At 42.3% G+C, this 26,506-nt stretch overlaps 2 protein-coding genes across 5 annotated transcripts; one reads left to right on the plus strand and one right to left on the minus strand.

Annotated features, from left to right (window-relative positions):
* Positions 1-707: 707 nt before the first annotated feature.
* Positions 708-14,954, minus strand: LOC106575213 (formimidoyltransferase-cyclodeaminase). Its single transcript, XM_014151573.3, has 13 exons — positions 12,660-14,954; positions 12,112-12,295; positions 10,021-10,149; positions 9,832-9,837; positions 9,572-9,654; positions 6,947-7,126; positions 6,595-6,732; positions 6,229-6,422; positions 6,024-6,153; positions 3,765-3,926; positions 2,748-2,791; positions 2,092-2,230; positions 708-1,667 (listed from the first exon to the last, which is right to left on the minus strand). Exons 1-13 carry the CDS (start codon positions 12,711-12,713, stop codon positions 1,584-1,586), a joined length of 1,527 nt encoding a protein of 508 aa, XP_014007048.2. The 5' UTR covers positions 12,714-14,954; the 3' UTR covers positions 708-1,583.
* A 603-nt stretch (positions 14,955-15,557) lies between these two features.
* On the plus strand, positions 15,558-26,457 carry LOC106575212 (CCR4-NOT transcription complex subunit 9). Of its 4 annotated transcripts, none has more exons than XM_082963394.1 (8): positions 15,558-15,897; positions 16,320-16,499; positions 16,613-16,728; positions 16,851-16,960; positions 17,143-17,252; positions 25,250-25,348; positions 25,444-25,535; positions 25,773-26,457. In XM_082963394.1, the coding sequence occupies exons 1-8, from the start codon at positions 15,865-15,867 to the stop codon at positions 25,939-25,941; spliced, it is 909 nt and encodes a 302-aa protein (XP_082819520.1). In that variant the 5' UTR covers positions 15,558-15,864; the 3' UTR covers positions 25,942-26,457. The 4 variants fall into 4 exon arrangements, with proteins under 4 accessions (XP_082819520.1, XP_082819519.1, XP_014007046.1 ...); XM_082963393.1 differs by having other exon boundaries at positions 25,444-25,534; positions 25,760-26,457; XM_014151571.3 differs by having other exon boundaries at positions 15,558-15,882.
* The last annotated feature ends 49 nt before the right edge of the window (positions 26,458-26,506 follow it).

Raw genomic sequence — 26,506 nt, forward strand, 5'->3', positions numbered from 1 at the left:
TGGGTTATGTCAATGTTAGCTCCATGGCTACTGAGTAAATACAGGTAGCGCACAATATTTTGACCATGAGATAAGGTTCCTTGTTGTTTGTGTTACCATCATTTTTGTAAATCTTCAAAGGAAAACTTAATTTGCCCAACAGTTTGCTTCAATGGATTATTATCAATTTTACAGATGATTAAAATACAATTGAAAGCATGTTTATACACATTACAATGCAAAATACATGAATGATGTAGAGTGTTATTGGGTCAAGGTAATTCAGAAAATCATGGCTGAATTTCACTTTGAGAGTAAAGTGTATTACTCCTACTCTTCAGTGCCTCTTGTGGCGACGCCCATGGCCTTCTCCATGACCATGGTGGTCTCTACCACCAAGGCTGTGTCTGCCTCCATAGTCTCCACTGCCTCTGTGGTCTGGGGGTAGCACCCCCCCCCCCCCCCCCCCCAGAGTGGTGGTCTTTATCCCCAGGAGGACAGCCCCCTGGTCCCTTGGGGCTGTTTCTGCTGATCTACTTCATACCCTGGGAGAGAGAATCAGTCAAAAGGAGAATTATCATTAAAACACTGCGAGGCAAAATATGTTCATAAAATGTTATATGCAGAGCAGACAAAACAATGAGGATATTTTACCTGAGCTGCTGCCAAACATTTTCAAGTCCCGGCGATTAAATATGTTACTTTGGTAAGAAAATTGCAACAAAGGATTACATTTTATAATCATTGTTTTATCATGTTAATATAAGGCTATAAAACAGATTAACCTGCTCAAAAGTTCCTTGTTCAAAATCTATAGTTATTCCAATACATTACATGTAATCAAAAGAATGAATACTCATTTGAGATATACAAATACTGAATATGTGCCAGAAAGCAAAAATAAGTAATGCATATATTTTAGTTCTAACATAGAACGCAGATTAAATGAAGACTGTACACGCCTGTAACTGGTTGGTAAGCAGCTCTCGATTCTGTCCTTTGTCTTGTGTGAAGGATGTTCTCTTACTTAAAGGAACTGGATAAACTACACCCTTTTATTCCCGTCATGTCATCCTGGCTGTTGTACTACACAGGTGGAGCTGAGGTATGGACAGAGTTCATATCCCGAAACGCATCACTTTGTCATTCAGAAGCAAGTAACACTACTCTATCGTTTTAGCTTCATGTGGAAGAGAGAAGAAGAAACCTTGTAGTACTATTCTATTTCGTGTGATTCAGGGCGGCAGGTAGCCTAGAGGTTAAGAGGTTAGGCCAGTAACCGAAAGGTTGCTGGTTTGAATCCCAGAGCTAAGTAGGTGAACAATCTGCTGATGTGCCCTTGAGCAAGGCACTTAACCCTAATTGTGCCTGTTAGTCGCTGTGGATAAGAACACTGACATCCTGGCTTGGTGTAGGCTGCTGCTATACAGTACATTACGTAAGTATTTAGTGAATTCCTAACAGAGCAAAGGAGCACCAGGAGTAGTTGATAAAGCATGTATTTATGTGAACCCAGTTTATTTGTAATAGAATTGATGGTTGTGAAAGCCTGGTTTGAGGCCTAGGCAGGCAGCGGGTGATGCTTTGGTAATGTGGTAACTTCTTCACTTTTTTCTCTCTGCAGTATCCAGGACTGCATTAGCACTCTCCCTGGCCTCAGTAAGCATAGCTGATGCTCTCTGTTGAGTCTGCAAAACACAAAACATGATTGTATAACTATGTAATAAGCCACTGGCTCTCCCCAATATCTGGTTTTTGATTCATTTCCCTGTATTGATAGATGACCTACGTTGTAACCTAGGCAGAATCCTTTTTGGAGTCAGAAAGACCTACCTACATTGTAACTTACAGTCACTTTGAAGGACTCATCTGTGATATCCTATATTAAATGTTTTACTCCCCGTACCTGCTTCGTCTCTCCAGCGTCATCCATGTGACAGGCACAAAACAAAATGTTCCAAAGTCATTTATGCATGTCGGTGTCTGCCCTCAAGCAAATAAACAACTGCATAGAAGTCACTCAGGTATGCTTGCAAAGTTGCAACGCAAAGTCCATAGACAGGGACTCTGTTCATGGTTTCAGTCACTGTAAAACCGTCTCTCATACAGTACCTGGAGGTCAGACTTGCAGGCCACATTTCCGTAGATCACCATTTCCTTTAGACAAGGCCACAGCAGGTTGACTCTTTCAGCCAGAGACAGTGGGACCGCCACGGCCTGCTTCAGACCCTCCTGCATGGCAGCTTCCCTCCTGCGGCAGGAACAGGGGTAGGGGTAATGGGAAGGCAGGAGTAGGGGAAGAGGCAGGTCAGAAGCAAGACCAGGGTAGGGGCAGAGGCAGGATTAGGCGTGGGGATAGGTATAAGGTATAGGAAAGAGGAAGAGCAGAGAGGTGAGATAGATTTGGAGCATGACAAGACTACACCATGACTACATCTTACGTACTGTTAGACCAAATGAGCTGACAGTCAAGGAACTACAGTAAACCAGTCTTCTTTGGGAAAGCCTGCTTTATGTGTTTACAGGGATGGGCCAGGTTGCTTGCCAGGTAAAACGAGGTGACGTGTGAAGACCGGTGAGGGCGGGATACAGGAGAATGTACAGTAATGAGTTTCCATAGATGTCAATCTGAAGTAAAGACGGTTTGAAATAGTTCCAACGTGCTGTGCTGTTTGTGTGTGTGCGTAATTACACATCTACTTTAATGACATGCTTCTCTGACATCTTGGATTCGACAGAACTGCCATATATTGCAGCATGGCAATCACCTTTTAACTTCATCTGTTGTGTTTCTTGGCATCTTCAATGCAGCCTGAAAACGAGAAAGTTAAACCTTTAAAACAGGAGTGAAAGAGAACTGCATACAGTGTCAGCAAAGCCTATACAAGCCACATTCATTCTCACAACATCAATTAAACACGTAGTGTAATAACATCAGCTTTCAACAAAATTCAACAATAGCACCACCACACCTTGTGGTGAAAATGCAACAAACTATGACTAGTATGTTAGATGGAAGTAATTCATTGACAGGTTCATTAACAGAGTCAAAAAGATTTAGATAGTTGTACTAAACTCTTCTTTGTTCCCTGAAGGTTATATCAACACTCCTTTTCCACTAAAAGATTACATTCCACGACATTTTCATAGCAAAGCCACAAGACAGCAAACATCAAGACCATACCTTGGTTCGAACCTTCAAAGTAAGCATTTACAAGAAACAAAAACAGTTTTTATCACTCGTTCTTCACCTGAACTTTTATCATCAGAAGAAATATTCATCATATTTTGTATGACATTCTGCTTAGCTAAAAGGTTGGGCATGGTCGCATCAGGTTGTGTCGCATCGAGCGGCAGGTAGCCCAGCAGTTAGCGCGTTAGGGCAGTATTCGAAAGGTCGCTGGTTCGAATGCCCGAGCCGACAAGGTGAAAAATCTGACGATGTGCCCTTGAGCAAGGGCACTTAACCCTAATTTGTTCCAGGGGCTCCGTACTACTATGGCTGACCCTGTAAAACAACACATTTCACTGCATCTATCCGGTGTATGTGACAATAAAACATTTATTTTTTCTAAATAAAAGCATAAGTTTAGCTAAATCTTTTTTTCTTAGCCTGGAATCCAATCTGAAAATGCTCTGAAATGGAATAAAGTGAAACAATAGTTAAAAATATTCAGTTAGGATTTCAGTCTAGTTTTTCCCGGTATAGTTCCTGTTTTCCCTAGCCCGGTTAACCCAGACTGAAGGCTTCAATCTGGTTTAACCATGATATGTTTTCCTCTCACCATATAGCAACTGAACGCCTTGGAGTCTGCGTCTACCATGACCAGCAGTTCATTCATGGCCTGATGGAAGGGAGGGATGAGTCTCCTCATGATGCTGTCCAGGCTATCAAACTGCCTCTTCCCATAGGTCATCTGACCCACCATGGCTCCCAGAGCAGCCCCCTGAAATGCACACACACACACACACACACACACACACACACACACACCCTTGACTCCTTCCTCCTTGTATTGTACATACTTTATATTGGTTTATTCATACAGTGAGGAAAAAAAGTATTTGATCCCCTGCTGATTTTGTGCATTTGCCCACTGACAAAGAAATGATCAGTCTATCATTTTAATGGTAGGTTTATTTGAACAGTGAGAGACAGAATAACGACAAAAAATCCAGAAAACGCATGTCAAAAATTTTATAAATTGATTTGCATTTTAATGAGGGAAATAAGTATTTGACCCCCTCTCAATCAGAAAGATTTCTGGCTCTCAGGTGTCTTTTATACAGGTAACGAGCTGAGATTAGGAACACACTCTTAAAGGGAGTGCTCCTAATCTCAGTTTGTGTCACAACTGTCGTCATGGAGAGAAGAAGTGGACCAAAATGCAGCAGAGTTAGTGTTCAGCATCATTTAATTCAAAAAAAGATCACTGGAACTCTACAAAACAAGAAAATACTGACAGCTCAACAGTACTGACAGCATAACACACTGAACAGAAACAATTACCCACAACCCCAAAGAAAAACACACACTACTATATAGGACTCCCAATCAAAGGCAACTCAACACACCTGCCTTCAATTGGGAGTCCAATCCCAATTAACTAACACATAACACAAAACTTCTGCCACGTCCTGACCAAAACTAATACAATTACGCCCTCTGCTGGTCAGGACGTGACAGTTTGTTACCTGTATAAAAGACACCTGTCCACAGAAGCAATCAACAATCAGATTCCAAACTCTCCACCATGGCCAAGACCAAAGAGCTCTCCAAGGATGTCAGGGACAGGATTGTAGACCTACACAAGGCTGGAATGGGCTACAAGACCATCGCCAAGCAGCTTGGTGAGAAGATTACAACAGTTGGTGTGATTATTTGCAAATGGAAGAAACACAAAAGAACTGTCAATCTCCCTCGGCCTGGGGCTCCATGCAAGATCTCACCTCGTGGAGTTGCAATGATCATGAGAAAGGTGAGGAATCAGCCCGAACCACACGGGAGGATCTTGTCAATGATCTCAAGGCAGCTTGGACCATAGTCACCAAGAAAACAATTGGTAACACACTACACCGTGAAGGACTGAAATCCTGCAGCGCCCGCAAGGTCCCCCTGCTCAAGAAAGCACCGTCTGAAGTTTGCCAATGAACATCTGAATGATTCAGAGGACAACTGGGTGAAAGTGTTGTGGTCAGATGAGACCAAAATGGAGCTCTTTGGCATCAACTCAATTCGCCGTGTTTGGAGGAGGAGGAATGCTGCCTATGACCCCAAGAACACCATCCCCACCGTCAAACATGGAGGTGGAAACATTATGCTTTGGGGGTGTTTTTCTGCTAAGGGGACAGGACAACTTCACCGCATCAAAGGGACAATGGACGGGGCCATGTACAGTCAAATCTTGGGTGAGAACCTCCTTCCCTCAGCCAGGGCATTGAAAATGGGTCGTGGATGGGTATTCCAGCATGACAATGACCCAAAACACACGGCCAAGGCAACAAAGGAGTGGCTCAAGAAGAAGCACATGAAGGTCCTGCAGTGGCCTAGCCAGTCTCCAGATCTTAATCCCATAGAAAATCTGTGGAGGGAGCTGAAGGTTCGAGTTGCCAAACGTCAGCCTCGAAACCTTAATGACTTGGAGAAGATCTGCAAAGAGGAGTGGGACAAAATCCCTCCTGAGATGTGTGCAAACCTGGTGGCCAACTACAAGAAACGTCTGACCTCTGTGATTGCCAACAAGGGTTTTGCCACCAAGTACTAAGTCATGTTTTGCAGAGGGGTCAAATACTTATTTCCCTCATTAAAATGCAAATCAATTTATAACATTTTTGACATGTGTTTTTCTGGATTTTTTTGTTGTTATTCTGTCTCTCACTGTTCAAATAAACCTACCATTAAAATTATAGGCTGATCATTTCTTTGTCAGTGGGCAAATGTACAAAACCATCAGGGGATCAAATACTTTTTTCCCTCACTGTATGTGCTGGGAAAGGTCATACGGGGAATATAGTCATCTACATGATATTAAAGATGGTTGTACCATTGCAGCGATGGCAGCAGAGACTGACCCTCCTCCTGGAGCAGCGGTTCTGGCTCCCACACTGCGGACAAACTGCTGCAGAGACAGAGACACCAAACGCTTGTCCTCCTCAGTCCTCTCCACCATGTACCTAGAGTCACAACCATAGAAATAGATTTGAATGACTAGAATGGAAAAGTCCCATAGGGCACTCATTGGTACTCACTCTATGATTCTCTCTTTGGGGACGAAAGGCCCAAGTGAATCAAGCCCAAGTTTACTGATGACCAGACGGACTTTGTGCTCCTCCTCCACAATGAAGAGCCTGTCTCTCTGGATGTAGAAGTCAGCACAGTCCAGCACGGCTCTCAGAGGCATGAGGCCTACAATCTGAGAGCCCACCACTGGCAGGTTCAGGTCCTGGGGAGAAGAGGAAGGAAGGAGAGGTGTCAAATTGGCTCAACTTATTGGCATTATTAGCTACCCTTATGTCACTGGTTCAAACCACCAGATCAGTGAGAGGGTTTTGTACAATAATGCTGTACTGTTTTCAGCTGCGGTTGTTGGTGTTGTGGTTGTGGTAGCTCCTTACCTTGGCCGCACTGCAGATCTCTTCGTAAACAGTGTGGACGGGCGTCAGCTCAAAGTCCAGGATGTTGGTGGACACCTGGGCTATGTTCGCCTCTTCCAGGTACCATCCCATTACCTGCACCTTCTTCATCAGACCCGGCTACAATACAAATCAATCATGTTACTCTCTTTGGAAGCAGACAAGGCATATGACTCAAAAATAGACCTTTATTAGTTCATCGTCAGATATAAAGAAGAGGAAAACAATAGTGTCTTGTAAAAATGAGAGGAATCTCTTCCAAAGCCAAAGTAGCTGTGTGTCATTCATCTCTGACATTGGGCGGTCAAGATGTACAGTAGCGAGCCTACCCTACCTGGTCTTTGCTTCTGCCTTTTTCCCGGATATCTAGTGCGATCCGATGGGCTTGTTCCTTGGTGCTGAGGAGGTTTATGTTGTAGGCAACAAGGAATTTGCGAGCCCCTGCTACTGTAGCTCCCCAGGAGGCCACGAAGGTGGCAGGGCCATAGTCAGGAGCCCACTCTGTCCTCTTCAACTGAGGACAATAGACACATCGGCATCATTTAGTGCTTCCAACCCCTCTTAATCATTGTGTGTTTGTGCTACAGACTTAGTTTTTTTACATTGGATTCGTCTATTTCTTCTGCATCAGCCGATACCAAACATTAGCCTGGGGGTTGAACCATTAGCCTGGGGGTTGAGCAGTGTTAATGAGACAAAGGCGGATCCAGAAAATGGTTATTCTAACAAAAACATCTGTAAAGTCTGAACAGTTTGAGCTACAAACTATTATGACCCCAGTATGAAAAGCTAAGACTCTCATGGGCATTGCTCTATGACGCTCACAAGCCACACAAGAGTCATTAGAAAGGTAAGGGATCTCCTACATAGAAAATCATACACAATTATTGCACATTGTGTATAATACTGTAATAAGCTCACATAGTTGCTGTCACAAACACCAAACTCCACATAGTTGTCACTGACTAATTATTAATTTCCCACTGAGCAAACAATCTGTACTTACAGCAGTCTTATAAATACATTTTTTATCACGTTTTTGCCTGGCGGACCTTATTTTTTATTGACATTTATTGACAATAAAACTCATGAATGCAACTGTTTATGTCAACCTGTTTTGTGTTCCACGTGTATCCCTGGTTGTCTTGAAAACAAAATTGTAAAACACTTCAATGTGAGGATATAGAGTTGAAGTCGGAAGTTTATATACAGTTAGGTTGGAGTCATTAAAACTCGTTTTTCAACCACTCCACACATTTCTTGTTAACAAACTATAGTTTTAGCAAGTCGGTTAGAACATCTACTTTGTGCATGACACAAGTAATTTTTCCAACAATTGTTTACAGACAGATTATTTTACTTATAATTCACTGTATCACAATTCCAGTGGGTCAGAAGTTTACATACACTAAGTTGACTGTGCCTTTAAACAGCTTGGAAAATTCCAGATAATGATGTCATGGCTTTAGAAGCTTCTGATAAGCTAATTGACATCATTTGAGTCAATTGGAGGTGTACCTGTGGATGTATTTCAAGGCCTACCTTCAAACGCAATGCCTCTTTGCTTGACATAACGGGAAAATCTAAAGAAATCAGCCAAGACCTCAGAAGAAAAATTGTAGACCTCCACAAGTCTGGTTCATCCTTGGGCGCAATTTCCAAATGCCTGAAGGTACCACGTTCATCTGTACAAACAATAGTACGCAAGTATAAACACCATGGGACCACGCAGCCGTCATACCGCTCAGGAAGGAGACGCATTCTGTCTCCTAGAGATGAATGTACTTTGGTGTGAAAAGTGAAAATCAATCCCAGAACAACAGCAAAGAACCGTGTGAAGATGCTGGAGGAAACAGGTACAAAAGTATCTATATCCACAGTAAAACGAGTCCTATATCGACATAACCTGAAAGGCCGCTCAGCAAGGAAGAAGCCACTGCTCCAAAACCGCCATAAAAATTCCAGACTACGGTTTGCAACTGCACATGGGGACAAAGATCGTACTTTTTGGAGAAATATCCTCTGGTCTGCTGAAACAAAAATAGAACTGTTTGGTCATAATGACCATCGTTATGTTTGAAGGAAAAAGGGCGAGGCTTGCAAGCCGACGAACACCATCTCAACCGTGACGCACAGGGGTGGCAGCATCATGTTGTGGGGGTGCTTTGCTGCAGGAGGGACTGGTGCACTTCAGAAATAGATCGCGTCATGAGGAAAGAAAATGATGTGGATATATTGAAGCAACATCTCAAGACATCAGTCAGGAAGTTAAAGCTTGGTCGCAAATGCGTCTTCCAAATGGACAATGACTCCAAGAATACTTCCAAAGTTGTGGCAAAAGGTATTAAAGACAACAAAGTCAAGGTATTGGAGTGGCCATCAGAAAGCCCTGACCTCAATCCTATAGAAAATGTGTGGGCAGAACTGAAAAAGCGTGTGTGAGCAAGGAGGCATACAAACCTGACTCAGTTACACCAGCTCTGTCAGGAGGAATGGGCCAAAATTCACCCAACTTATTATGAGAAGCTTGTGGAAGGCATTTGACCCAAGTTAAACAATTTAAAGGCAATGGTACCAAATACTAATTGAGTGTATGTAAACTTCTGACCCACTGGGAATGTGATGAAAGAAATAAAAGCTGAAATAAATCTTTCAGTCTACCATTATTCTGATATTTCACATTCTTAAAATAAAGTGGTGAGTCTAACTGACCTAAGACAGGGATTTTTACTAGGATTACATGTCAGGAATTGTGAAAAACTGAGTTTAAATGTATTTGGCTAAGGTGTATGTAAACTTCTGACTTCAACTGTATATGAGGGCAGAGCAAGCAGATAACTGAAAGTAGTGAAAGTACTGCCTTTGATTTTTAGCTTATTTTTTGCTTATCTATGCTCTTCTACAATGAGGGAAATGTTGCCCATAGTGTATGAATACAATGAAGTTAGGTCAAACTCACTTTCTCAGACAAGGCCTCATACTCTCCTGCCCGGACAGAGGGAAGAGATCTCCTGTTCTCTTTCCTCGCTGCTTCTCCATAAACATTTTTACATTTACATTATAGTCATTTAGCAGACGCTCTTATCCAGAGCGACTTACAGTAGTGAATGCATACATTTCAATTCATACATTTCCCCCCCCCCCATACTGGCCCCCCATGGGAATCGAACCCACAATCCTGGCGTTGCAAACACCATGCTCTACCAACTGAGCCACAGGGATACACTATGGAGAAACGACAACGTGTCTTATTCACCTGTATGTGGCTTTTTGAGAGCAATACCATATGGGAAAGAATACACAGAACCAACGGGCACTGCACTGAAACTGACCTTGTGGCTTTGTCTACAGCAAAGTAAATGGCCAATATATTAACTATAGGTCAATGGGTCAGAGAGGAAAACCTACCAGGTACATGCAGCACATCTGTTAAGTGTTGGGCAAAAATGTTGGCACAGTTGACACAGTCCTCCATAGTGACATTCTGGACAGGGATGAAGGGACACACGTCCATGGCTCCCATCCGTGGATGCTCCCCTACAACAAACGTACATATTATTCCACTAAACAACTTATCAACAGTACTTAGCCACACCTTATTTGCACTTAAAGTGAGGTGGAGTCACCCCTTATTTGCACTTAAAGTGAGGTGGAGAGGAGTCGTGGTATTTCTGAACTATGGCCTTTGAACATACACTACCCTTCAAAATTTTGGGGTCACTTTGAAATGTCCTTGCTTTTGAAAGTAAAGCACATTTTTTTGTCCATTAAAATAACATCAAATTGATCAGAAATACAGTGTAGACATTGTTAATGTTGTAAATGACTATTGTAGCTGGAAACGGCAGATTTCTTATGGAATATCTACATAGGCGTACTGAGGCCCATTATCAGCAATCATCACTCTTGTGTTCCAATGGCACGTTGTGTTAGCTAGTCCAAGTTTATAATTTTAAAAGGCTAATTGATTATTGGAAAACACTCCTGCAATTATGTTAGCACAGCTGAAAACTGTTGTGCTAATTAAAGAAGCCATAAAACTGGCCTTCTTCACACTAGTTGAGTGTCTGGAGCGTCAGCATTTGTGGGTTCGATTACAGGCTCAAAATGGCCAGAAACTCTGAAACTCGTCAGTCTATTGTTATTGTGAGAAATTAAGGCTATTCCATGCGAGAAATTGCCAAGAAACTGAAGATCTCGTATAACTCTGTGTACTACTCCCTTCACAGAACAGCGCAAACTGGCTCTAACCAGAATAGAAAGAGGAGTGGGAGGCCCCGGTGCACAACTGATCAAGAGGACAAGTACATTAGAGTGTCTAGTTTGAGAAACAAACGCCTCACAAGTCCTCAACTGGCAGCTTCATTAAATAGTACCCACAAAACACCAGTCTCAACATCAACAGCGAAGAGGCGACTCTGGGATGCTGGCCTTCTAGGCAGAGTTGCAAAGAAAAAGCCTATCTCAGACTGGCCAATAAGAAGAAAAGATTAAGATGGGCAAAATAACACAGACACTGGACAGAAGAACTCTGCCTAGAAGGCTGTAACGTTCGTCGTCGGGTGATGAGGAAGAGGACCAAAGCGCAGCTGGGAGGAACACATGTTTATTCTTAACACTGAAATAAACACGTACACAAAACCAAGAAAATGCCGATACGTTAACTGCTCAAAACAAAGAGACAACACCCCACAAACAACGTGGGGGAAAAAGGAACTTAAATGTGATCCCAATCAGAGACAACTAGCGACAGCTGTCTCTGATTGGGAATCGACAGAACCCAACATAGAAATAAACACCTAGAGCTAACACAAGGCTATAACGCCAACATAGAAAACAAACCAAGGAAAAATACCCAACATGACACACCCTGACCCAAAATACCCGAGTTCACCTGGTCAGGGCGTGACAAAGGCCAGCATCTCGGAGTTGCCTCTTCATACTTGAAGTTGAGACTGTTGTTTTGCGAGTTTCAGAAGAAAGTTCTTTGTTTCTGACCATTTTGAGCTTGTAATTGAACTCACAAATGCTGATGCTCCAGATACGCAACTAGTCATAAGAAGGCCAGTTGTATTGCTTCTTTAATCAGTACAACAGTTTTCAGCTGTGCTAACATAATTGTAAAAGGGTTTTCTAATGATCAATTAGTGAAAAACTTGGATTAGCTATGATAAAATTGGATTAGCTAACACAACCTGCCATTGGAACACAGGAGTGATGGTTGCTGATAATGGGCCTCGGTACGCTTATGTAGATATTCCATAAAAAATCTGCCGTTTCCAGCTACAGTAGTCATTTACAACATTAACAATGTCTACACTGTATTTTGGATCAATTTGATGTTATTTTTTAACTGACAAAAAATGTGCTTTTCTTTCAAAAACAAGGACATTTCTAAGTGACCCCAAACTTTGAAGGGTAGTGTAATTGTTTGACTAAGTCATGTGAGAGGTCAGCAGTTTCTGTCTCTCTTTTTAGCTCTTACTCTCTATCTCCTACCTGAGTGTTTGGTCATATCAATGAGTGGGAAGGCAGTGCGTGCAGCGTTCAATGCACCCTCCACCACAGCCTGTGGCGAGCCTACGAAGGTGTAGACTGTACGGTTGGTGGAGGATCCAGGGTCCACGTCGAGAAGACTGCATCCCTCCGTGCTGGAAATGGCCTCTGCTATGGCATCAATCACCTGGAAGCAAGTCACATAGACTCTTAAAACATTTTCAGAAAACATTTTGTTGGTATCTCGAGATCATATTCAAGATTGAGATTATAATGTAAAATTGTTTGGAATTGGCTTGTTTGTTTGCTTAGGTATTCACAGTCTCCATGAGCCCCCTTGATTCATAAATATAAATATGTAAATATAGAAAAATGTAAAATAAAATTGTCATTGGTAATCAAGATCGATGTTTCAGACAGAAAGTCTTCTTACATGACCAATATAAAGCTATCATGTGTATTGTGTTAATCACACCACAGACTACTACTAACAGCTTCCTTCTGCTGTGCCAACAGGTAATCCACTTTCTGTATCTCCCATGCCTACTCACCTTTTTGTTCCGGCCCTCTGAGAAGTTGGGCACACACTCCACCAGCTTAGCCATGATGCGTAATAATCACAGAGTCGGGTAATCCGAGACAAGGAATCAGATCAATTTAAGGCATAAATTTATTCCCCCTTTCTCTCTGCTCCACGAGCACACACCAACCCATCCAGTCTCTCTTCATTCCCAAACGGGACATTTAAGCAGTCTGTCCATCTGTAACGCTGGTTGAATTATTAACTTGCTCTATTGTCCTCTTATCTAGGGCAGCTGGCAGTGATTCCCAGGCTGCTCTAGTCTAATATTTACCAGGACCTGGTGCGGATGGTGCCAGCCTCACATGCAACATTCACAGACACAAATCCCTGATTCACCATAGGTTAGACTTAAATACTGGAGCACCAGATGCAAAGGGTGAAGGAATAAATCCAGTATGATCAAAGGAAGTGTCCAGGCTGACAGACGGATAGCTTGTGAACTCTCCACTCTAGCTGTTACCTCTGCTTTCTCACCACAGCCACAGTAAACACTTGGCTAAGTCCTATTGGATGATATCTCAGGATCAGAGATGGCAATTTCAATAATTATGATAGAAATGTGAAGTGGTGCACAGATCTAGACCCACCACTGCATTATCATATTGCATTCATTGTGTATTCATCTCTTGTATTTATGGTATGCAGAGTTTCTGAACAGTTTGGTACCAGTAACACTGTTTCCTAAATAGTACACAAAATATGCACCATCACCAATAGGATTTCTTAAATCTGAATCAAAGAGCTTCATGTTGGTTATTATTAGCTATGGCAGTCGTGACTCTATTATAGCCTCTGTGACCTTTGATCCAAAGGATTAAACAGTCTATAATGGTCAAACATCCTCAGCAGTCAGCATTGATCTAAGTAGCAGTCAAGCAGGCCGATTCTTATTATCCACATTGACAGGTCAACTAGTTTGTTTTTATACAAGATGTATCCTACTGCTTTGGTCTTGTTATGCTGAAGATGCAACCACTGAGGCTATAGGCTGTGAGATCCAGCCCAGTGTTTCTGAAACCTTTTCTGTGCTAGGGACTGTGTTCTAGCCAACTGTTGAAGGATTAACTAACATCAATTAATGAACACCTGTCTATGGTTGCATCACATCATCCTCCCCCAAAACAAACAAATACAGTTGGCTGGACTGGTTAATGAGTAATGCTACAGAGGGGATCTGGATGGACTGAGCTGCTTTTTTAAAACTGGGCACTAAACAGACAAATATTTAAGTGCTTATTGGTGCAGTGGAACACTCCTCCTACCTGGTCCTATTGTCATACATTAACTTCAATGCCTATGAATAAAAACAGATAATTGTTTAAATAAAATTAAAGTCTAACTCCTTGTTTCACTCTGTGATCAACTCAAACTTTAGTTGCTCAATATGTAGGATGCAGATCATCAGAAAAGGGTGTTCATGTTATGTACACACTTCACAATTGGGAGTATAATGAAAATGAACAGTATCAAAAACTACCACTCCGTTATTATCGATGTAGCTAAGGTTTATATTTATGCATGTAGTAATGGGAGTGTGGCTCAGTTGAGAGAACGTGGATCAACGCTCTTTTTTTTTTATGGGCCTCAAAGTCAAAACGCACAAAAATGACAACCATGAAATACACCAGTAGATGTAAAGTACTCCACAAATACCTATATAATTAGATAGAGGTAGCATGTCGAAAATATGAATTTAATTATTTTGGCCGTGTTGGAGAGCGTCAAATCCATGACGCATTGTAGGTAAATTGTGACTTTTTAAAAATGTAACCTTTATTTAACTAGGCAACAGGAGTGGTTCTGGGGGGGGGGGGGGGGGCAGTGCCCCTGTGACCACAATTTTGGACCCCCTTGTGGCGCCCCTAAATGTGGAGTATGAATTAATTTTTACATAACTAACTTTTGCTATTACATCTACTATTATTATACAGTGGCAACGCGGAACACTAATGATTATGAACATGGTCTTTTGCCTACTAATGCCTGCAATGCAGTGAAGAAAATGATATGACAACAATAACGTCTAATGTAACTGTACAGTACAACTGGCCCCAGCTTGCCCCCCCCAGTTGAAATGGTCTAGAACCGCCACTACTAGGCAAGTCAGTTAAGAACAAATTCTTATTTACAATGACGGCCTACACCGGCCAAACCCTAACCAGGACAACTCTGGGACAATTGTGCGCCACCATATGGAAATCCCAATCACGGCCGGTTGTGATACAGCCTGGAATCGAAACAGTGTCTGTAGTGTGTAATAAAGATAATCTAACGTTTTACCTAATGATATATAAGGAGGGCATTTGCACAACATGTTTCACAACAGCACACAACAAAATTCCAGAGACATATTGAGCGACCAACTGATACCAATCACGACCACACCCAGAGACAGATGGCTGACTTAAGCCCTAGCCACACGAACTGACCACTGGTGTAAAGAACAACATTCCATGAATATCGCAAGCACCCAGACACGAATTACCAGAAATACACACACACACACACACACACTTAGGTGTGTTGGACTCCGAGGACAAAGGACACTGCCAAGGGCCAATGGGAAGTCGACACCACCTGGAGAGTGGACCGTCCCTCCACTCATCGACCAGTCAGGAGAGCGGACCTACTAGACTCAACGTCAACACACTGTTATTTCATTGTATAAATTGGATGTATACTATGTTTCGGGGCTCTCTTCTGCTAGTTCCCTATGAGCTAAACGAAGGAGTCCGTGCACACTTTGCCAAATATCTTTGTCTCATAATAAACTGCCTTACTATAAACTGAATCACCCGGTCCAGCGTCTTGACTTGTCTCCTTCTCAAATAACTAATCATCAACAAGTGACGCCACTAGCACTGAGATACAGTGCCTTAGACAGCTGCGCCACTCGGGAGCCCGACTGATTGTGGATACTTGTAGATCTGTCATTCGGGAGTCGCCCAATTGTCGGCCGCAATGTGGAATACGTGCATAATATTAAAGTCTGGTCCAAAACAGAAAAAGGCGGAAATAGTTACGACACTTTCCCAGCGGATCAATTGAGGCACGTCTGAGTTGAAAGGTTAAACGCAGTTGCGCTCTCGCGAGATTTGTTGTTTGTTTTCACAACAGAACATATTTTTATATTTTACGAAACGTTTTTCTAAAATATCCAAGCGCTGCATAGAATGCTGGCTACAGGAGCAGTAAGTACACAAACGGTATTGCTAGCTTGCAAGCGTTATCTAGCTAGGTTAACAAGAGCTAACACAAGGCTTATTTTTATTTTTCTTGCTAGCACAAGGCCAATAAAGGGCCTGACTTTAGCCAGTAGAGTTGCTATTAGCTAACTAATGCTAAACTTGTTACAAAGATGTTTAGAACCCCTCTTGTGGTAAACGGTTCGGATAATACTTGCATTTGAATGAGCTAGTTATGGTAGTTAACTAACTTTGTGGGAAAGTTACTGTATCCATGAAAGTAACGTGAATTTACATATTGTTGTTGACAGTTGTTAGCTACCGTTCGGTAGCTACCTAGCTAACTCATTCATTCATGAAGGTGGCTAGAAACGCATTGTTAACTGCATAATTCAAACACAATGTCAATTTAGCTCAATGTGTCCACCTCTCCTGTAAAACAGGCTGTAACCACGGCTCTTGGCCAAGTGGATAGGGAAAAGATCTACCAGTGGATCAACGAGCTGTCCAGCCCAGAGACCCGCGAGAATGCCCTGCTCGAGCTCAGTAAAAAACGGGAGTCCGTGCCAGATTTGGCTCCAATGCTATGGCACTCCTGTGGGACTATAGCTGCTCTCCTGCAGGTAAGATTGTGGACAACACTCACTGGCTAGTCTCCAGCAGGATGGAGCATGGTTTTCCTTTGAGTGTGGCTCTAAACTTGATGATGACCCGCTTCATACTCTTTCATAAATAGGAAATTGTCAACATCTACCCCTCAATAAACCCCCCAACCCTCACCGCTCACCAGTCCAACAGAGTATGCAACGCATTAGCACTCCTGCAGTGCGTGGCCTCTCATCCAGAGACAAGGTGGGTCCCTTGATTTTTCTCTCATCATGATTGAATTGTACAGTGCACTTAACCAAAACAGTCAGTGTATTTTCTTCTATATGATGTGAAATGTGCAACTTATGTACTGTTGTTTTTCACAGATCGGCATTTCTGGCAGCACACATTCCTCTTTTCCTGTACCCCTTCTTACACACTGTCAGCAAAACACGACCATTTGAGTACCTCCGACTCACCAGCCTAGGAGTCATCGGTAAATATCCTTTATATCATTTTTGTGGTTCTATTGCTATGATGCCTTCTCTCTGTCTTTTCTTCTCTCTATCTCACTCTCTGATGTTGTCATTGCCTAAGTAATGAAATGATCCAATTACTTTGACAATACAGTATGTGTCATGTATGTTTCTCTGTAACTTGTTCCTGTTTGATTGGCAGGTGCCTTGGTCAAAACAGATGAGCAGGAAGTGATCAACTTCCTGTTGACGACAGAAATCATTCCCCTGTGCCTTCGCATAATGGAGTCTGGCAGTGAGCTTTCCAAAACGGTATCTCTCGCTCTCTCTCTCTGTAGCTCTCTCTCTCTCTCTCTCTCTCTCTCTCTGTAGCTCTCTCTCTCTCTCTGTAGCTCTCTCTCTCTCTCTGTAGCTCTCTCTCTCTCTGTAGCTCTCTCTGTAGCTCTCTCTGTAGCTCTCTCTGTAGCTCTCTCTGTAGCTCTCTCTGTAGCTCTCTCTGTAGCTCTCTCTCTCTCTGTAGCTCTCTCTCTCTCTGTAGCTCTCTCTCTCTCTGTAGCTCTCAGCTGCTGCCGACCACCGCTCAGTCAGACTGCTCTATCAAATATCAAATCATAGACTTAATTATAACACAATAACACACAGTGTCTCTAATATGGTCATAGACTGCTCAAAAAAATAAAGGAACACTAAAATAACACATCCTAGATCTGAATGAATGAAATAATCTTATTAAATACTTTTTTCTTTACATAGTTGAATGTGCTGACAACAAAATCACACACAAATAATCCATGGAAATCCAATTTATCAACCCATGGAGGTCTGGATTTGGAGTCACACTCAAAATTAAAGTGGAAAACCACACTACAGGCTGATCCAACTTTGATGTAATGTCCTTAAAACAAGTCAAAATGAGGCTCAGTAGTGTGTGTGTCCTCCACGTGCCTGTATGACCTCCCTACAACGCCTGGGCATGCTCCTGATGAGGTGGCGGATGGTCTCCTGAGGGATCTCCTCCCAGACTTGGACTAAAGCATCCGCCAACTCCTGGACAGTCTGTGGTGCAACGTGGCGTTGGTGGATGGAGCGAGACATGATGTCCCAGATCTGCTCTATTGGATTCAGGTCTGGGGAACGGGCGGGCCAGTCCATAGCATCAATGCCTTCCTCTTGCAGGAACTGCTGACACACTCCAGCCACATGAGGTCTAGCATTGTCTTGCATTAGGAGGAACCCAGGGCCAACCGCACCAGCATATGGTCTCACAAGGGGTCTGAGGATCTCATCTCGGTACCTAATGGCAGTCAGGGTACCTCTGGTGAGCACATGGAGGGCTGTGCGGCCCCCCAAAGAAATGCCACCCCACACCATGACTGACCCACCGCCAAACCGGTCATGCTGGAGGATGTTGCAGGCAGCAGAACGTTCTCCACGGCGTCTCCAGACTCTGTCACGTCTGTCACATGTGCTCAGTGTAAACCTGCTTTCATCTGTGAAGAGCACAGGGTGTTGGGCTGTAAGCACAGCCCCCACCTGTGGACGTCGGGCCCTCATACCACCCTCATGGAGTCTGTTTCTGACCGTTTGAGCAGACACATGCACATTTGTGGCCTGCTGGAGGTCATTTTGCAGGGCTCTGGCAGTGCTCCTCCTGCTCCTCCTTGCACAAAGGCGGAGGTAGCGGTCCTGCTGCTGGGTTGTTGTGGCCTGTCTCCTGGTAGCGCTTCCATGCTCTGGACACTACGCTGACAGACACAGCAAACCTTCTTGCCACAGCTCGCATTGATGTGCCATCCTGGATGAGCTGCACTACCTGAGCCACTTGTGTGGGTTGTAGACTCCGTCTCATGCTACCACTAGAGTGAAAGCACCGCCAGCAATCAAAAGTGACCAAAACATCAGCCAGGAAGCATAGGAACTGAGAAGTGGTCTGTGGTCCCCACCTGCAGAACCACTCCTTTATTGGGGGTGTCTTGCTAAGTGCCTATAATTTCCACCTGTTGTCTATTCCATTTGCAGACAGCATGTGAAATGTATTGTCAGTCAGTGTTGCTTCCTAAGTGGACAGTTTGATTTCACAGAAGTGTGATTGACTTGGAGTTACATTGTGTTGTTTAAGTGTTCCCTTTATTTTTTTGAGCAGTGTATATTTGGCAGGAGGTTAGGAAGTGCAGCTCAGTTTCCATCTCATTTTGTGGGCAATGTGCACATAGCCTGTCTTCTCTTGAGAGCCAGGTCTGCCTACGGCGGCCTTTCTCAATAGCAAGGCTCTGCTCACTGAGTCTGTATATAGTCAAAGCTTTCCTTAAGTGTGGGTCAGTCACAGTGGTCAGGTATTCTGCCCTTGTGTACTCTCTTTTTAGGGCCAAATAGCATTCTAGTTTGCTCAGTTTTTTGGTTAATTACTTGACACATTGGAAAGAATGATCTTTTTGTTTTCTCATGATTTGGTTGGGTCTAATTGTGTTGCTGGCCTGGGGGCTCTGTGGGGTCTGTTTATGTTTGTGAACAGAGCCCCAGGACCAGCTGCTTAGGGGACTCTTCTCCAGGTTAATCTCTCTATAGGTGATGGCTTTGTTATGGAAGGTTTGAGAATCGCTTCTTTTTAGGTGGTTGTAGAATTGAACAGCTTTTTTCGGAATATTGATAATTAGCAGGTATAGGCCAAAATCTGCTCTGCAGGCATTATTTGGCGTTTTACGTTGTACAAGGAGGATATTTTTTGCAGGATTCTGCATGCAGTCTCAATTTGGTGTTTGTCCCATTTTGTGAATTCTTGGTTGGTGAGCGGACCCCAGACCTCACAACCATAAAGGGCAATGGGTTCTATAACTGATTCAAATATTTTTAGCCAGATCCTAATTGGTATGTCAAATTTGATGTTCCTTTTGATGGCATAGAATGCCCTTCTTGCCTTGTCTCTCAGATCGCTCACAGCTCTGTGGAAGTTACCTGTGGTGCTGATGTTTTTTAAAATTTGTTTATATATTCTCATTTATAACTGCGACTGGCCAAGATGAAGCAAAGCAGTGTGACAAAAAACAACACAGAGTTAAACATGGGATAAACAAAAGTACAGTCAATAACACAATAGAAAAATCTATATACAATGTGTGCAAATGGAGTAAGTAAGGAGGTAAGGTAAGGCAATAAACAGGCCATTTAGGCAAAGGTATGTATAGTGTTTTGTGTGTTCTAGGGCAACTGTGTCTAGATGGAATTTGTATTTGTGGTCCTGGCGACTGGACATTTTTTGGAACACCATTATTTTGGTCTTACTGAGATTTACTGTCAGGGCCCAGGTCTGGCAGAATCTGTGCAGAAGATCTACGTGCTGCTGTAGGCCCTCCTTGGTTGGTGACAGAAGCACCAGATCATCAGCAAACAGTAGACATTTGACCTCAGATTCTAGTAGGGTGAGGCCGGTTGCTGCAGACTGTTCTAGTTCCCTCGCCAATTCATTGATATATATGTTGAAGAGGGTGGGGCTTAAGCTGCATCCCTGTCTCACCCCACGGCCCTGTTGGAAGAAATTATTATTTATTTTTTTGCCTATTTTTAACGGCACACTTGTTGTTTGTGTACATGGATTTTATAATGTTGTATGTTTTTCCCCCAACACCACTTTCCATCAATGGGTATAGCAGACCCTCATGCCAAGTTGCTTCGAAGGCAACAAAGCATGAGAAGACTTTGCCTTTGTTTTGGTTTGTTTGTTTGTCAATTAGGGTGTGAAGGGGGAATATGTGGTCTGTTGTACGATAATTTGGTAAAAAGCCAATTTGACATTTTCTCAGTACGTTGTTTTCACGAGTCTGCTGTTAATGATAAATCACAGGATTTTCCCAAGGTTGCTGTTGACGCATATCCCACGGTAGTTATTGGGGTCAAATTTGTCTCCACTTTTGTGGATTGGGGTGATTAGTCATTGGTTCCAAATATTGGGGAAGATGCCAGAGCTAAGGATGATGTTAGAGTTTTAGTATAGCCAATTGGAATTTGTTGTCTGTATATTTTATCATTTCATTGAGGATACTATCAACACCACAGGCCTTTTTGGGTTGGAGGGTTTTTATTTTGTCCTGTAGTTCATTCAAGGTAATTGGAGAATCCAGTGGGTTTTGGTAGTCTTTTAATAGTTGATTCTAAGATTTGTATTTGATCATGTATATGTTTTTGCTGTTCTTTGTTAGATTGTAGAAGTGTTTTACCCATACATCTCCATTTTGGATAGATAATTATTCGTGTTGTTTGTTTAGCATTTTCCAATTTTCCCAGAAGTGGTTAGAGTCTTCAATTATGTTGAGCTGATTTCTGACGTGCTGTTCCTTCTTTTTCCGTAGTGTATTGTTTTAGTGATTCACCATAGTGAAGGTGTAGACTCAGGTTTTCTGGGTCTCTATGTTTTTGGTTTGACAGGTTTCTCAATTTCTTTTAGGTTTTTGCATTCTTCATCAAACCATTTATCATTTTTAGTTTTCTGTTTTGAAATGTTTAGATTTGATAGGGAAGTTGAGAGGTCAAATATAGTGTTTAGGTTTTCTACTGCCAGGTTTACACCTTCACTTTTACAGTGAAACATTTTGTCCAGGAAATTGTCTAGAAGGGATTGAATTTGTTGTTGCCAAAATAGTTTTTTGGTAGATTTCCACACGTCTCTCCTTCCATCTATAGCATTTCTTAATATTATTCAGTTCCTTTGGCTTTGATGACTCATGACTGAGCATAGCTCTGTTCAAGTAGAGTATGATTTTGCTGTGATCTGATAGGGGTGTCAGTGGACTGACTGAATGCTCTAAGAGACTCTGGGTTGAGGCTAGCGATAAAGTAGTTTACAGTACTACTGCCAAGAGATGAGCTATATGTGTACCTACCATAGGTGTCACCTCAAAGCCTACCATTGACTATGTACGTACCCAGAGTCCAACAGAGCTGCAGGAGTTGTTACCCATTTTTGTTGGCTATGTTGTTGTAGTTGTTCCTAGGGGGGCATATGGGAGAGAGAATGTTGTCCCCTCCAGGTAGGTGTTTGTCCCCCTGTGTGCTGAGGGTGTCAGGTTCTTGTCCAGTTCTGGCATTTAGGTCGCCACAGACTAGTACATGTCCCTGGGCCTGGAAATTGTTGATCTCCCCCTCTAGGATGGAGAAGCTGTTATCGTTAAAGTATGGGAATTCTATTGGGGGTATATAGGAAGCACACATGAGGACATTTTATTAATTTCTAGCCAGATGTAAAATGTTCCTGTTTTGACTAGTTTAACCTCTCTTGGGGAGACCCACGGTTCACACTATTCAACAGCCAGTGAAAAATCAGAGCGCCAAATTCAAAACCACAAAATGGCATAATTCAAAGTTCTCAAACATACAACTATTTTACACCATTTTAAAGTTACACGTCTCCTTAATGTAACCACATAGTCCGATTTCAAAAAGGCTTTACGGCGAAAGCATAAAGTTAGATTATGTTAGGACAGTTCCAACACAAGAAAAACCACACAGCCATTTTCCTAGCAAGGACAGGCGTCACAAAAATCAGAAAACCAGCTAAAATTATGCACTAACCTTTGACGATCTTCATCAGATGACACTCCTAGGACATCATGTTACACAATACATGCATTTTTTGTTCGATCAAGTTCATATTTATATCCAAAAACAGCATTTTACATTGGCGCGTGATGTTCAGAAAATATTTTGCCTCCAATACTTCCGATGAATCAGCACAACAATTTACAAAAATACTCATCATAAACGTTGATAAAATATTAAACTCTTATTCAAAGAATTATAGATGAACATATACTTTATGCAACAGCTGTGACAGATTTTTTTTTAAAGTATCACGGGGAAAGCACACTTTGCAATAATCTGAGTACTGCGCTCAGAAAAAGACATCAAGCAATACAGATACCTGCCATTTTGGAGTCATCTAAAATCATAAATAGCATTAGAAATATTCACTTACCTTTGATCGTCATCAGAAGGCACTTCCAGGAATCCCAGGTCCACAATAAATGTTGTTTTGTTCGATAAAGTCCATAATTTATGTCCAAATATCTCGTTGTTTGCGCGTTCAGTAAGCTACTCCAAATGTAGGAAGCGCGGCCAAAATGTCACGACAAAAAGTTTTTAAAAAAGTTATCTTTACGTTCGTTGAAACATGTAAAACGTTGTATAGCATCAATCTTTAGGGCCTTTTTAACATAACACTTCAATAATATTCCAACCGGACGATTCCAATGTCTTGAAAAACGTTTTGGAACACAGCTACCTCCTCACGTGAATGCGCGCCAATGAACTCATGTCATTCCCTGAGTCACCAACTCCCCGGCCTTCTTGTTCGCTCTCTGTTCACTGCAAAAGCCTGAAACAAGGTTCTAAAGACTGTTGACATCTAGTGGAAGCCTTAGGAAGTGCAAAATGAACCCTAAGTCACTGTGTGTTAGATAGGCAAAGACTTGAATAGACTACCAGCATCAGATTTCCCACTTCCTGGTAGGATTTTTCTCAGGTTTTTGCCTGCCATATGAGTTCTGTTATACTCACAGACATCATTCAAACAGTTTTAGAAACTTCCGAGTGTTTTCTATCCAAATCTACTAATAATATGCATATTCTAGTTCCTGGGCCCGAGTAGTAGGCCGTTTAATTTGGGTACGTTTTTCATCCAGCCGTGAAAATACTGCCCCCTACCCAAGAGAGGTTAATAGAGCATTCCTAACCTAGCCCGCAATGTCTGCTGTGTGGATCGAGCAGTCAATTGAAAGAGTAAGACATTTTCAGCGAGACAACTCAAAGGCGAAATCCATTAAAGCCAAGATAATGGAATTCATTGCCCTTGACAATCAACCGTTCTCTGCCGTGGGTGATGTTGACCTTCGCCGACTGGTCGAGCACCGGTACACACTACGAAATGCGCTATTTTTCAGATGTTGCCTTACCAGAGTTGCACAGTAATAGCGTCACTGCTATTAGCTTCACGACATACATACTATGGAACGCCGTTTGGGTTTTTGCGTGTGAAAAAAGATACAGTAGCACTGTTAAAGCTTTACAAAAAAGTCTGCAAACACCGGCCACGAACGATGTGTTTACAATACCGCGTTGGTAATAAAGCATTTGTTCGACCGCAACTTCTGGGGTAGCTAGCTTTAGCTTGGTACCAAGCTAGCACCAATACAACTAGCCTGAAAACAATGACCAGTTGAAACTGCAGTCATCTTCATTATTCTTAGCAATGATTTAGGAATCCTTGTGAGTAAGTATTAGCTAGGTTGCCATTTGTTGAATGCCTATTGAAATTGAACTTCTGTTCATGAAAATAAATAGCTAGCCAGCTACTTAACCCTGTTTCCCAAAGCTAACGTTATAAGCAGCCAGCTCGCTTCATCTGGCTAGTGAGGCTCGACCGGACCGGGTTATGTGTTGTGAAGCTAGCCACAATAAGGATTAGGCACAATAGTGGAATTTGCAGTTTGCCTTCAAAATAAAAGTATGACATTGGCAGTGATGCAAATGAATATAAATAGTATTATGCCATACTTTGATTTTGAAGGCTAACTGCAAAGTCAACTATTATGGCTAATCCTTATTGTGGTTGGCTTCACATAGATGGGTCCAATCACCATAAGAACTGTCTCATAAATTAGGGTTATTTTAGCTGATGACAGCTAGCTATATAGTTAGCTACTGAAACAGATTATGTTGTGATATTTGACACGTCAAATAGTGTTATTTGACATGTATCTTTTTTGACACGCAAAGACCCAAACTGCTTTCCATAGAAATCCTGGTTGAGAATGAAACGACTGAACAACAAAACAGCACAGCAAGTAAGTGAAAGAAATAGGTTTTGATTATGTTTTACTGGTAATAGGGATCTACGTAAATGCCACCAAAATAACTTTTTGGTCTGTTTTGTGTGCGTGTAACCTTTTATTTAACTAGGCAAGTCCGTTAATTACAAATTCTTATTTACTATGACGGCCAAACCCGGACGATGCTGGGCCAATTGTGCGCCGCCCTATGGGACTCCCAATCACGGCCGGATGTGATACAGCCTGGATTCGAACCAGGGATTGTAGTGACGCCTCTTGCACTGAGATGCAGGGGCTTAGACTGCTGCGTTCGTGTGTGTGTGTTAACTATTTAACTGTAATAGAATGCTTAAAATGCCGCTAAAATGTTAAATATCGGTTATCGGTATCGTTTTCTGTTTGCAAGTAAAATATCAGATATCTGTATCAGCCAAAAATGTCATATCGGTGCATCTCTAATTTCAGCCCTCCTTTTTTTTTTTTGTCTGACAGGTAGCAACTTTTATTCTACAGAAAATACTACTTGATGACACAGGGCTGGCATACATTTGCCAAACGTATGAACGCTTCTCCCATGTGGCCATGATACTTGTAAGTTCAAGGTTAACCAATATTCAAAATATTCTACTTTTCTAGACATTGGTTGCCTCCTGAATAATTTTTTTACACAACTGTCTCTCTTTCAGGGCAAAATGGTTCTTCAGCTCTCCAAAGAGCCCTCCGCTCGTCTTTTGAAACATGTTGTCCGCTGTTACCTACGCCTGTCAGACAACTCCAGGTATTGAAATCAACTCTTCGACCCGCTGTTGCTTGTCTCATTTAGCCTGCGTTCATTCCTTCAGTGTTTTTGAAGTAATTTTCCAGGAATGACTAAAAAAACATATTGGGGAAATGATGTTGGGAACTGAAAACAGTGGATGTGATCATGGTCTTGATAGATAATAGATTCTGCTGATAGTGACTTACTATCATAACTAACATGACTTTGTTTTTCTCACCTCTGCCCCCACACCAGAGCCCGAGAGGCCCTCCGTCAGTGTCTACCAGACCAGCTTAAAGACACCACGTTTGCCCAGGTCCTGAAGGACGACACCACCACCAAACGCTGGTTGGCACAGCTGGTGAAGAACCTACAGGAAGGCCAAGTCACAGACCCCAGGGGCATCCCTCTGCCTGCACAGTAGCTCTCCTCACTTCTTCAGCAGGATTGCACAATTATGGTCACTTTCCCATGATTCCCAGGTTTACAAAGACTTTCCTGGAATCCGTATGGAATAATCAGAAAATCTGGTAATTTTCTAAATGGGATTTATGGTTAACCTGGGTATTTTGCCAAAGTTACTGGAATTTTGCAACCCTACTTACCATGCAGCTGCACTGAGTGATACCCACCAGCAAGGACCCAGCTTCCAGAAACAGGAAAAAGCCACCAGTTTGAATGACAGACGGACTCATAAAGGGGTGCATATTTTGTGAAGAAAGACTGTATTGAATGAAAGCCCTCTACTCACCTGTTTTCTTACAGTATCTTTTATTCAGATCAAACTGTCTGCCCTATCTCCAGAAGTATATGGATGTGTTTTCACTTGGCCTCAAACTATTAGTTCTATATTGTTTCTCAAGGACATTTGGAGTCTTCACTAAGTGTTCTGAAATTGAAGTACACGGCACAATAAAATGTTAAACCTTGACATACATGACACTGTTTATGTGGCATACTTTCTCGTGTAATGATTCATTGTAATAACA

The sequence above is a fragment of the Salmo salar genome, chromosome 17 (genome assembly GCF_965601325.2).
Source record: "Salmo salar chromosome 17, fSalSal1, whole genome shotgun sequence".
Taxonomy (NCBI): Eukaryota; Metazoa; Chordata; class Actinopteri; order Salmoniformes; family Salmonidae; genus Salmo; species Salmo salar.

What these genes read in the sequence shown, in the direction of transcription:
- LOC106575213 (XM_014151573.3), bottom strand. Translation starts at nt 12,713, where the DNA reads ATGGCTAAGCTGGTGGAGTGTGTGCCCAACTTCTCAGAGGGCCGGAAC. An exon ending in TGATATGACCAAACACTCAG is followed by an intron (nt 10,150 to 12,111) that starts GTAGGAGATAGA and finishes CGTTTGTTGTAG; the next exon opens with GGGAGCATCCACGGATGGGA. An exon ending in ACAACAGATGAAGTTAAAAG is followed by an intron (nt 2,231 to 2,747) that starts GTGATTGCCATG and finishes TTCCTGCCGCAG; the next exon opens with GAGGGAAGCTGCCATGCAGG.
- LOC106575212 (XM_082963393.1), top strand. Translation starts at nt 15,865, where the DNA reads ATGCTGGCTACAGGAGCAGTAAGTACACAAACG. An exon ending in CTATAGCTGCTCTCCTGCAG is followed by an intron (nt 16,500 to 16,612) that starts GTAAGATTGTGG and finishes TTTCATAAATAG; the next exon opens with GAAATTGTCAACATCTACCC. An exon ending in ACGCCTGTCAGACAACTCCA is followed by an intron (nt 25,535 to 25,759) that starts GGTATTGAAATC and finishes TTTCTCACCTCT; the next exon opens with GCCCCCACACCAGAGCCCGA.